At 34.4% G+C, this 12,374-nt stretch overlaps 1 protein-coding gene across 1 annotated transcript in view; it reads right to left on the minus strand.

Annotated features, from left to right (window-relative positions):
* Surf1 (surfeit locus protein 1) overlaps window positions 1-12,374 on the minus strand; it is a 152,456-nt gene that overhangs the window by 62,342 nt on the left and 77,740 nt on the right. The window contains exon 5 of the mRNA XM_090401424.1: window positions 3,478-3,553. Within this exon, the coding sequence (XP_090257550.1) occupies window positions 3,478-3,553 (76 nt within the window). The remainder of the gene's footprint in view (window positions 1-3,477; window positions 3,554-12,374) is intronic.

Here is a 12,374-nt window from a genome sequence, read left to right on the forward strand (position 1 = left end):
AAGGAAGTACAGGAAGATGGTTTAATGTTAAATCTGGTGTGAGACAAGGATGTACATTATCCCCTCTGTTATTCATTATCTATATGGATCACATTATGAAGGAATGTGGTATTAAACCTGATATCAAAATTGGAGATGTTAATGTCAGCTCTTTGCTTTATGCGGATGATGTTATACTTCTAAATAAATCCGCTACAAGTCTGCAAGATTCTCTGACTAAATTGAATAGCTGTTGTAATAGATATGGTATGAAGGTCAGCAATAAAAAGACAAAGACAATGAAAATAGGCAGAATCATTGAAAATGTCAACTGTGTTGTGAATGGAGAACCTGTGGAACAAGTAAAACATTTCAGCTACTTAGGCACAATTTTTACTGAAGATGGTAAACTAAATATAGAAATAGACAACAGAATCAGCAAAGCTGGTATCGTGGGAAGTCAATTGAATAAATTCATATGGAATAAGAAAGAAATTAGTCGGAACACTAAATTAGCTGTATACAAGACTGTGTTCAAACCAATTTTAACTTATGGATCTGAGAGCTGGGTCAGAAGTAAAACACTTGACCAAAGACTAGAGACCGCAGATATGAGAGTCCTGAGAAAGATTAGAGGCGTGAACAGATGGCATCAATGGCAATATCATATTAAAAATGAGGATATTAGGAAAGAACTTGACATTGTCAGCATCCAGGAATGCGTTAGCAGAGCTAATCTCAGATGGTATGGTCACTTAAATAGAATGGGAGAGGAAAGATTAGCAAAACAAGTGTTCTCTGCCAGGTTGGCAGGAAAACGACCCAGAGGAAGACCAAGATATAGGTGGATTGATACGGTACAAAGTGCCTTAGACAATAGAAATATAAGATCTGATAATGTTGGAGTCTTGACAAGTAACAGACCGATTTGGAGGAAAATTGTAGATAGGAAGTTAGTAATGATGTAATTTTTTCATGTAGTACTGTCATATCCTGTACACCCCTTGAGGGTACATGGCAGGAATTTGATGATGATGATGATGATAACCATAAATGTGAAAATCATAGAGGGATTTTGCTTTTAAACATTCCAGGAAAATTGTATGCCCATATTTTAGAAGAGAGACTTAGGAACCGAACAGAGGATACACTGGACAAAATGCAATATGGTTTTCGAAAAAACAGAAGCACAAAGGATCTTATCTTCAGTCTTTGACAAATATCAGAGAAAACATGGGAATATGGAAAAGAACTACATTCATGTTTTATAGATTTTGAAAAGGCCTTTGACTGAATTCCCAGACACTTAATATGGCAAACATTAAAGAAAAACAAGATACAAGATAACTTAATAGTAGCCATACAAAGCCTCTACAAAAGTAATAAAAATTATGCAAGCACCTGTAATAATAGACCAAAAGAATTTGAAACAAATGTAGGAGTGTGGCAAGGCTGTATCCTCAACCCTCTTCTTTTCATAATAGTAATGATTTGTGAAATTTTAAAGACATGCCAAACAAAAACAAAACAGTTCCACCTAGGATACAAGAAACTGAAAGAAACCAGGATTTCACACATGGCTTTTGCAGATGATGTAGTGATTCTAGCGAATAGCTGAAGATTTGCAGTACAATGTTAACATTTGGTATATGAAGAAACAAAGAAAAGGAATATGACCATAAATATAAATAAAACTAAAACAATGATCATATCTAAAAACCAATCAAAACACACAATAAAAATAGAGAACCATCAACTGGAACAAGTCCACTCCTTTAAATACTTGGGATCATATATACAAAAAGATGGTAGACTAGAGACACAGAAATTAACAACAGGATAACTGGAGGAACAAACCTATTCTATGCAATGAGAGGCCTGCTCCTAGATAAGAAAGAAGTTACCCAGAATACCAAAATGGCAGTGTACCATTCAGTGTTTGTACCAACATTAACATACAGTTGTGAGTCTTGGTGTTTAACAACAGGAAGCACAAATAAACTACAAATAATTGAAATAAAATATCTTAGTAAAGTGGTGCGAAAAACAAGACTAGAACGAATAAGAAATCAAACTATAAGAGACAACCTTCAAGTTGCACCTCTGAACCAATTCATAACACAAGCCCAAATTAGGTGGTTTGGACATCTTATTCAAATAGAAGAAGGAAGAATAGCAAAAACTGTATATGAAAGCCAGAAAATAGGAGAAAGAAACATAGGCAGGGCCAGGAAAGATTGGCAAAAGGAAATTAAAGAAAAATTGGAAAAGAAGGGAATTAACTGGAAAGAAGCAAAAGAACAAGCTTGCCTTTTAAGGACGGCATGGAAATCTCTTTGGCAAAATCTCAACGCTTAAAAGCAAAACATATCATAGACGAAGAAGAAGAAATACAAGTTACATACAACAATCAGTATACCTATTAAAATTGGTTGCCATGAGCTAGATATTAATACATTAATAAATGATATTAAAACTATTTTTGATGTTTACATAAAATGAGAATCTCCCAAACTTTTGAGAGAGAGACAATTGTTCTGATTCACATGCCACAGGTACCTTTAAAGATGTGGATGTTATGTCAGTTTTTAAATTGATCCAGCCAACCACTGTTACATACAAAACATCACATCCAAATTGTTTAGCAAAGTTTTTCACTTTAGCCTTCAAGATCAGGCCATCTAATGAGAATCCAGCTTCTTCATGTGGTAAATCATTAAAGCAATACTTCATTGATATCGATAAGTTCAACTTTCTAAATTTTTTGTTTTGGTTATGCTGTTTTCCGTTGCTGATATATAAACATCTTCATTCTTCTACAATGTCGATACTGTTGAAGAGGACAAAAAAAAAAAAAACTTTTTACACATTAAAATTTTTTCCATCATGTTCTAACTCACAAAAAATTTTGATTTTTTTTGCAAACCAAGAGACACTTTCTTTCAGTAGCATGTTTCTGGCAGAAGGGTTTGTTTTTAACTGATTTTACAGTCATGGTAGTGTTTGGGAAAAGCAAAAGAGGAAGGTCGGAGGCTAGGCAATGGAGAGGTAGGTAGTGAGAGGATGATCTCCAAAGATACGAATAAGTTTATAAACCAGCTCGTAATCCATTGCAGGTGGTCATAAAAGCTAAGGCACTCCTTTCATTTTTTTTATTCCAAGAAGTCAGTATTCCAAGAACTACCAAGCAATTAAGAATGCTTGCATAGTTACTAAAATTTGTATGGTATGTTCATATAGTATGCTCATCATAAAAAGGATTATGCATAAATTAAAATCTTAATGGCTTTTTTTTGCTCATTACAGCCACGATCTCATTATTTCTGCATTCATTACAACAAAGTTACCATGTATAAAATTTTAACAAGGTCACAACAGAACAGCTACAGTCCACGAGCAAGATGTATAAAAAAAAACTTGTTCTAAAAAAATCTTTACTTTTCAAGTTTATATAAGGAAAGATGCTATTTTATATAATTAATAAACAATATAATTCACCTGCCCTTCTAATCTTGTTTCAGGCATAGTCTTTTTTCTGGGCACCCATCCTCTATTAACCAAGATTCTCATATTGCTTTAAAGAGAAAAAAAAGTATTTTAGAAACAAAACTTGAATAAAACATTTCATAATAAATAAATAGATAATAAGTTAATAATATAGATGTAGTGAATAGTGAGAGTGAAGATTTTTTTTTTTTTTTACATGGATAGCAGTAATGGGTAAGTGAAATGCATTGCCAGAATGGGTTGTGAATATGATAAGGTTGCTTATTCCATAGTTAGCTTATCATATAATAATATACAGTACTATATGTACATTACTATTATGCTGTTTAACTTGACTAATGTAAAAATATAAGTTTTCATACCAGGTTTCATAATTTGCTTTACTTGAAAAGAAATGATATTCTTTTCAAGTAAAGGATATCATCTGTCATGATATTCTGTCAGCTTCTGTCATGTGCCTTCAAGGGAAGTACAGGATAGTGTGATAGTATCACATAAGTGATACTATCACACTAAGGCAATATTAACTGTATCAATCCACCTTGATCTTGGTCTTTTTTTTTTTTTCTTGCTATTCTGGCAGCAAACCTAGATTGCTACTTTCCTCTCTCATTTTGTTTCAGTGATTCAGAAGCAATTGATACCACCTGTCCACTCCTCTAATTTTTTTCAGAACACTCTTATCTGTAGTATCTAGTCTTTTCTTTGAAAACTGTTTTATTATTATTATTATAATTTAACACCTCTAGGGAGTCCAAAGACTCATCGAGGGAGAGTGTGCCAACATCATCGAACGATTAGTCCCCTTCCAACTACTAACCACACTGAAACTTACTTAACTGAGCATTAGTAGCAGAGGCTCTACCAATCGACCAACCTTTTATATGAGAGAATATATGAGAAATTAGTCAAAACATTAAAATTGCTTTAAATACTGTACCTAAAAAAACTAGTTTAATGTTTTGACTAATTTCTCTTGTATTCCATTTGAATTTATTCAGTTGACTTTGCACCACATGGCAGTTTTGCTTATTCAGCTGTCTATTCTATATTTAATACTCTCAAAATGATGAAATGATTGACCTCCCCATGATGTCTGACATAATTCTGAAAACATCACTCATGTTGCAGGTTGGAAGAAAAGGACAAAACGTAAGACTTTCTGCTGGAATCTAAACATGGTTTCTGATAGATTACTAATAAGATAATAGATTACTTATTATCTTATTAATCTATTATTAATAGATTAATTAATAATAGATTACTTATTAGATAGATTACTAATAAGCAAAGTGTGATATTACACTGAGCAATGAATTCTGATTCCTGTCTATATTAGTTCATTCCTGAATAGCTTCCTCCAACATTATGCTTGGCTAAGGGGATATTTCCCAAATACCTGATTTGTCTCAGTAAAACTAATTATATCAACCTGACACTTCTCTAATTCTTCAGCTAGTGCCACTTCTTTTCCTTGATACTTCTTATGTTGTGGTGCCTATCTTTCATTCTGTTTGAGGAAGAGTTTGTTCCGGTAGCTGACTTTTTACTGTTCACCTTGGTTTTTAATAAAAACAGCAGAGGCCTTATTAAACTGGATGATACCCCACTCAAAATGAAAACCATTCACACTGTATTATGCTTATGGTTTAAGCCAATACAGAAGTCTGCTGAATTGGTTTCAAGTCTTGCTAATTCTGTCAGTTAATTCTCACTCATTCATTATCTAGTGGGATACCTAATAAAAGGACAATTCTATAAGAAGATAAGGACAGGAGATGGAATCAGAAGCTCCGATTAATATCAGGTTGCCACAATCCTTACTGGATTTGCGATCTCTTCCCAGTCATTGTCAGAAGATAAGGACTGGAGACGTAATCAGAAGCTCTGGTTGGTTTCAGGTTGCTACAATCCTTACTGGCTTGTGCAGGTTTCTTCCCAGTTATTCAGCTTTGACTCCTCATTTGTTTTAGTTATCCCACAATGTAAGACACCTTTCTAGAACCAAGAAATGTATACTGTCATACATTACAGTGAGAGTAATGTGAGACAATATATACTTTTTATTACATTTTCTACACTATTTTTTTTTTTTTTTACAGAACACAGAATAATGAATATGTTCTCAAATGGACATATTCATTATTTTTATCTAAATTCAGATGTTTCCTATGTTTCTTATGACTCCAAGCATCAATATATTCCAAGTTTTGAACAGTGATTAGGAGACTCTTGAGGCTCATCTGCTAGATTAGGTGACTTCTACTTATTAGAAGGTTTCTAGATATAATTTGGTGTAATAATTATTCTAAATTCACTGCATCCACAAGGAATTTGGTCACTTTTTGGTGCCTCATCATTGCAAGATAGATTACTAAAGACAGACACTCAGATAATTTCACAGCAGATCTAAAATCAAGTGGGGGCTCCCTCATATCAATTAGAAAGAAAAATTATATTCTGTTAAATATTTAGTGATGTCTCAATTTGCATCCCCCCTTTCTCTCTCTTTACTTTCATCTCTTCTCTTCCTTTTTTTTTTTTGTCAGCAGTCTGTATCTTCTTGATAGATAGTGAGCTGGCTTGAAAGTTCACCAAATGCAGTCAATCATGTTCTAATTTTGATTAGGACCTCCCTTCCTCCACCCACCCCCTTTCTTATATTTTAGTTTATATGAAACAAAACTGTTACTAGTTTATCACACATCAGAATGTTATCTGCATTTTTATTGGCAAATTAATTCTGATATATGTTACAGATGCAATATGGCATGTCCCAATTATCTGAAAATTATTTTTTTTCACCTAACCTCTTAAATTTTGGGTGCACAAATCTTTGTATTAATGCTCTGTAGGGTTATTAAAGTATGGAATGATTATATTACTATACACCTCTTAAATTTTTTTCCTATTTTCTGAACTTTCTAAATATCATACACTCTGTATCTGTAATACTAATTATTATTTTACAAGAATTAAACATCAATGAAGTGACCTCATATAATCTACAAAAAACAGCATTACTTGGAACAGTCCATATTTTCCAATGCTACCTGACAGACTATTCTTAGATTCTTGGCCAGAATCTGAATTGCTCTGTATCACCAGTCAAATTGTTATTTGAAAGATATCTTGTTTTGACTGTGTATCAATGTGTGTCAACCACATCAGCTGTCATATGTTTTCTTGAATGCATTCACCACCTCCAAAGCCATTCCAATCATGCTGCTCTATGAGAGAAAAATCTAGTCACATCCCTTTCTTGACTGCATTCATTCTAGTTTTCTTGGATACCTCTTGTCCTCTCTATACCTTCCATAAACTGAAAAAATTCCATCTACTGGTATCCTGTATGACCCCCTTTCAAAGGTTTGACAATTCTATCATCTCTCTTTCTCCTGTTTGTTATCATTCTGCAATCCACAAATTCTCAATCTGTTCTCATAATATGCATCCATGGTCCCAATATCATCTTTAACACTCTACTTTGCACCCTCTCCAATGTATCGGCATCACTTTAGAAACCAAGAGATCAGATCTGTATTCAATAGTCCAAGTGAGGTCATATCAGTTCCTTGTAAAGAGGCAAAATGACTTCCTTTTCCTTACATGTCAATGTTCATTTTAGCATTGCAATTACCCTCTGAGTTAAATTAGTTCCAGTCTTTGCTATAGGCCCATAAACTTCAACTTTCTATCTACTAAAACTATAATAACCAGCCTGATCAGTTTATTTTAGCTTAATCCCAAGCATTATAATATGCCACTGAATATCATATCACACCAAAGTTATAACTTTACATTTACTAACACTGAAATGACATCCATTTTCACATGCTCAAATCATTCTGCAAGTGTTGCATGCTACATTCCTGGCTATAAATTCTTATGAACATATTCAGATGATTCTAAACACTGATGTAGAACTTTTATTTTTATAGCATGCCAAAAAACTTGGGAAAGATTACAGAAAATAAATATTATATAGGTAATGGATACTAAAAACTCCTCTGGATGGTTGACATAATTACTTTCAAAAATCATTACTAGAACAGCAGTAGAAAATATTCAGGAGGAATACAATCAGGAGTACAAATAAATACTTGAAAAAGAAAAGCCATCAAGAAACTTGAAATGAAAAGGTAGTGGGAGAGTAGTAGAAAATTAGTTCAAGGTTATATTATTAATTGTGATATTATTAATTGTATTTAGTGAGTGAATTGAATGATTGTGTAATTTAGCACTCATGTAAAATTAGTGATTTTTATCTGTTTTATTGTGTTTTTTCCTCAGAAAATTAGTGAATTATAGAGTATTAGTGGATTTTCGTGTTTTTAGAGTATTCAGTATCTTTATAACATTTTTATTATGATATTTATTATGATTTTGTCGGCATGGCACCAACGTGACAACACAATGGCGGCAAAGACCACGTCCGTTGATTTCAATTTGTGGAATATTATTCAGTGCAGTGTGTGAAATGTATTCATCAAGAAAATTAAAGAATATGTGAAGGAAACTGGGGGGGGGGGGGAGAGAGAGAGAGAGAGAGAGAGAGAGAGAGAGAGAGAGAGAGAGTGTGTGTGTGTGTGTGTGTGTATTAAGTGTTTTAAAAGTGAGTGTCTGTTAGATGATGAGAATGCAACAAATACCAATGGTAAGATGGAAAATGATGTTATTAATGTATGTATGTGCAGCCATGGAAAATATTAAAATATTTAAAACTTATTAGATATATGAAGAGCCCAAGGCTTGGGATGTAATATCCCTTAACTTAAACAAATATTTAAAACTTTTTAATATTAAAATAAAATAAAAGCATTAAAATATCAATATTAGTGTTATTAGTGGTGAGCTATGGAAATTTTAACAAAGGGCTTGCATCGTTGAGAAAAAAAACAAACAAACCATACTTCACACCAAAACTTTTATTAATAAAGCTTGTGTACAAATTCCAATCAAAAAGTATGAGAGGACAATCAACCTCTAAAGGCTATCATTTTTAAACAAATATTTCATGATCTAAACATGAAATATTTGCACACAATCAACTGTGTTAATTTATCTTACATAAGAAAAACATTATTTAACTATTCAAAATGTAATAAGAATGAAATCTTTTATAATCTTTTATAAAACATTTGATTGGCTACCAGAAGGGAGAAGGGTAAAGATAGCGCATGCACTTATCTTATTTTCAAACTTGGGCGCATTCGTTATAGAGGAGTTGAAACAATAATTCCAAATAATCTATACACTGCTGAATAGACTAATTTTTGTTAGGTTACTGTATGAGTTTGTCGCTTAATATATTTCAAAAAAGTATGTTTTTTTTTTCTTTTTTCAAACAAAGGGCTCACACGAGTCCCCCCCCCCCCGTGAGCCTCTTATAGCTCACCACTGAGTGTTATACTTCATTGGACAAAGTGCAAAATTTAAAAATTGCAGAAGATGCAAGAGTAATGCAGGGCTGAAAAAAGAAAGAAGCAGGTGATCCAAAGGAATAATAAAGACTGACCAAACAAACAAGAAAAACATGTTAAAGGAGAAAATTATGTATGGAGACTTAATGATCAGGGAAGTACTTAACAAAAGTACGACAAAATCGTGTTTCCAAGGTGCAAAAATTCACGATATTAGCCATGTCATCCAGATGCAAAAAGGTAAGTCGAAGGAAATGATTGTCTTGGTTGGTACAAATGATTTGAGAGGTGAGAAGTATTCTATGACAGAGGATGTAAAGGAGTTGTTAGAAGAGGCAAAACTGAAGAGTGAGAAGGTGAAGATTGTAAGTCTTCTACCACACAGAGGCGAACTGAGGAGGAGGGTATCAATAGCCAATGTGCAAAAAAATTTAGATTGTGCAAAAGGAATGTTTGACAGAAAGAAGGATATGGACAATGCTGATGGACTGCATCTAAATAGTTTTGATGTTAGATGTCTGGAGCAAGCTTTGTTCACTGAGCAATGCTGAAGTTCAAATTCAGGGAAACTTAAGCAATTAGGATGGAAACAAGAGAATTTGTGTGAATATGGGAAAGACCAAGTGAGGAATCTAGTCTTTCAAGCAAAAATATTGAATAGGGTAGTCAATTCAGAAAGTAAATTGGGCCTAAAGGGATGCTTCAGTTTCTATATACTAATGCCAGAATTATCAGAAACAAGAGGGAGGAGTTTTTGGCATCGTTAGCTCAACCTCACTAAACGTTATAGGCATTAGTGAGATGGCTACCAGCAGATGATGTAGTTACAGAGATTGAATGCAAAGGGTTTAGTATTTTCAGTGGTTAGCGTATCCCCTCTCCAGACAAAAGGCTGCAGGTTCAAATCCTGTCATGGCATGGATGTTTGTGATTGTCTGTGAATACTGGTAGTGCTGGTGGGCAGTAGATGCTGTTGGTGTAGATGATGCAGTTCACTGTAGTTGGTGGACTGAGTGGTGGAGGTGGGATATAGTTAAGGGCCATGTAGAGGAAACAGTATTAAATTGTATACCTAGGGTAAGGAGTTACATGGATGAATAATATCATTAAGCATGAACTGCATAAGAAGAAAATGCTGTAGAGGGTATATAAAGAGAAAGGCGACCAGCAAATTCATGAACAGTACAAGGCTCAGGCAAGAATGGTGACCAGCATGGCAAGGAAGACAAAATTAGATTATTAGAAGAATCTAGACGAGGAGGCCAAAGGAAATCCCAAAGCAAGTAAGAGGAATGAAGTTTGAAAGTTTATTTTTCACTTGGTTAGACTATAATAAATTTAGTTTAATCCTTTATCCAAGTGTGAGCAAACAAAGTTTGCTCACACTTGGATAAAGTGTGAGCAAATCCACCTTTACTGCGAGTTGCCTGGTGTTGTACTATCTTACCTCAGTCCTGAAGATATTTTCAGGCACAAACTTTGTTTGCTCACACTTAGATAAAGGATTAAACTAAATTTATTATAGTCTAACCAAGTGAAAAATAAACTTTCAAACATCTTTCTCTAAATCCAGAGTAATTTAATAATAAGGTGGCACACTGTTTGGCAACTCCTATAGGTAAGGATGACCTCTCCTATTGCTTCTGCCTTAGTATCTCCACTCTGGGCCTGGCTCCCACTGACGAGACCTCAATAAAGGTCGAAACTGGTATGGGTAGTGGCCCTTCTCTTAATGCATAGCAGTATACATGTCCTCGAGGAAATGTGCTGTGCATTATGGGAGATACCGAGACAAGGAGTTGAGAGCTTGATCCACCTTTGCTGTGAGTTGCCTGGTGTTGTACTACCTTACCTCAGTCCTGAAGATATTTTCAGGCGCATTTGTTTGCTCACACTTGGATAAAGGATTAAAACTAAATTTATTACAAGTAAGAGGAAGAAAGACTATGGAAGATTAACCTTAATGAGTGATGATGGTGGTCATGAGGAGACAGAAGCAGATAAAATAGTTGAGTTACTGAGTGACCACTTTGCAAGCATATATCATCCTAGTGATGTTACTGCTTTAACCTATGAGAGATACTAATGTGGGAACAGAGATGGATAAACTGGCGGTTCTTAGGATATTGCAGAATCTCAATGTAAGTACAGCTGTGGGATTAGATGAGTTATCAGCTAGGGTTTTGTGAGAATGTGCATGGGTACATGAAATGCCTTTGACTAGGCTGTTTAATTTAAGTCTCAGATCTGGTAATGTTCCAAGGGAGTGGAAAGAGAGCAAAATAATTACTTTGCATAAGGGAGGTTCTAAGACTTCAGTAGCAAATAAGACCAATCAGTATCTCAGGCATGGACTAGAAAAATTGGTAAAAAAGAGAATTCAAGAATGGGTAGATAAAAATATGATACTGTATGAGGGTCAACATGGCTTTGTGAAGGGTTGGTCATGCCTTAGTAATTTACTAACTTTTTATAATAGAGTAACAAGTGAGTTGGATAAAGGAAATGGCTACATGATGATTTTGCTGTATTTGACAAAGGCATTTGAACAGAATACCACATGGAACTCTGTTACTCAAATTAGAAGAAATGGGGATGAATATGACACTGGGTAAGTGGATAAGAGGGTGGCTGCTGGACAGATATTAAAAAGTGGTATATGGAGGGACAGAATTGAGGCAAAAACAGGTGACTAAGGTTCAGTGCTGACACCATTGCTGTTTAATTTGTACATAAATGATATAGGAAATAACACAAAAGGAAACATTCAGTTGTTTGCTGATGATGTGGAGAACTTATAGGACGATTTAAATAGGCTGTCAGTATGGGCAAAAGTTAATGAGTATCAGTTTAATGTCTAGAAATGTAAAGTTATACATTTTAGAATAAATAAGCCATGTATCACATTGATGGCACTGTACTCCAGGAAATAGATGAAACTAAAGTTTTAGGGATTGTGGTAGACAGAAAGTTAAAGTTTTGTGGACATATTGCTAACGTTGCTAAGGTAGCCCATTAGATTACTTGGCTATTGAAGAACACATTAACAAGCAAAGATAAGGAAGTTATTCTTCTTTATAAGGCCATGATATTCCCACATCTGGATTACTGTGTTCAAGGTTGGTACCCTGGGTTTCTTTGGGATGAGGAAGCGGTGGAGAGGATTCAGAGATGAGTGACCATTTAGAGGAAGCACTAATAAATTGCATAACTAGGGTAAGGAGGGTTAATCGGGTAAGAGTTAGATGAATGAGTAATATCATTAAGCATGAGCTGTAGAAGAAGAAGAAATGGTAAGTGGCCTGTGGAATGTTCCCTATGATTAAAGGTGTGTGGATTACAGAAGTTGGTTGATAGGAGAAAAAGAGGGGATATGACAGAAACATTTAAGTTGCTTAAAGGTTTTATAGGATTTTATAGGATAGATGCAGCAGAAATGTTTTAGCACTTGGCTAGAGTGACCAG

This window comes from Typopeltis vanoorti, chromosome 12, assembly GCF_054136105.1.
Source record: "Typopeltis vanoorti isolate ZY-2024b chromosome 12, IOZ_Tvanoo_1.0, whole genome shotgun sequence".
Taxonomy (NCBI): Eukaryota; Metazoa; Arthropoda; class Arachnida; order Uropygi; family Thelyphonidae; genus Typopeltis; species Typopeltis vanoorti.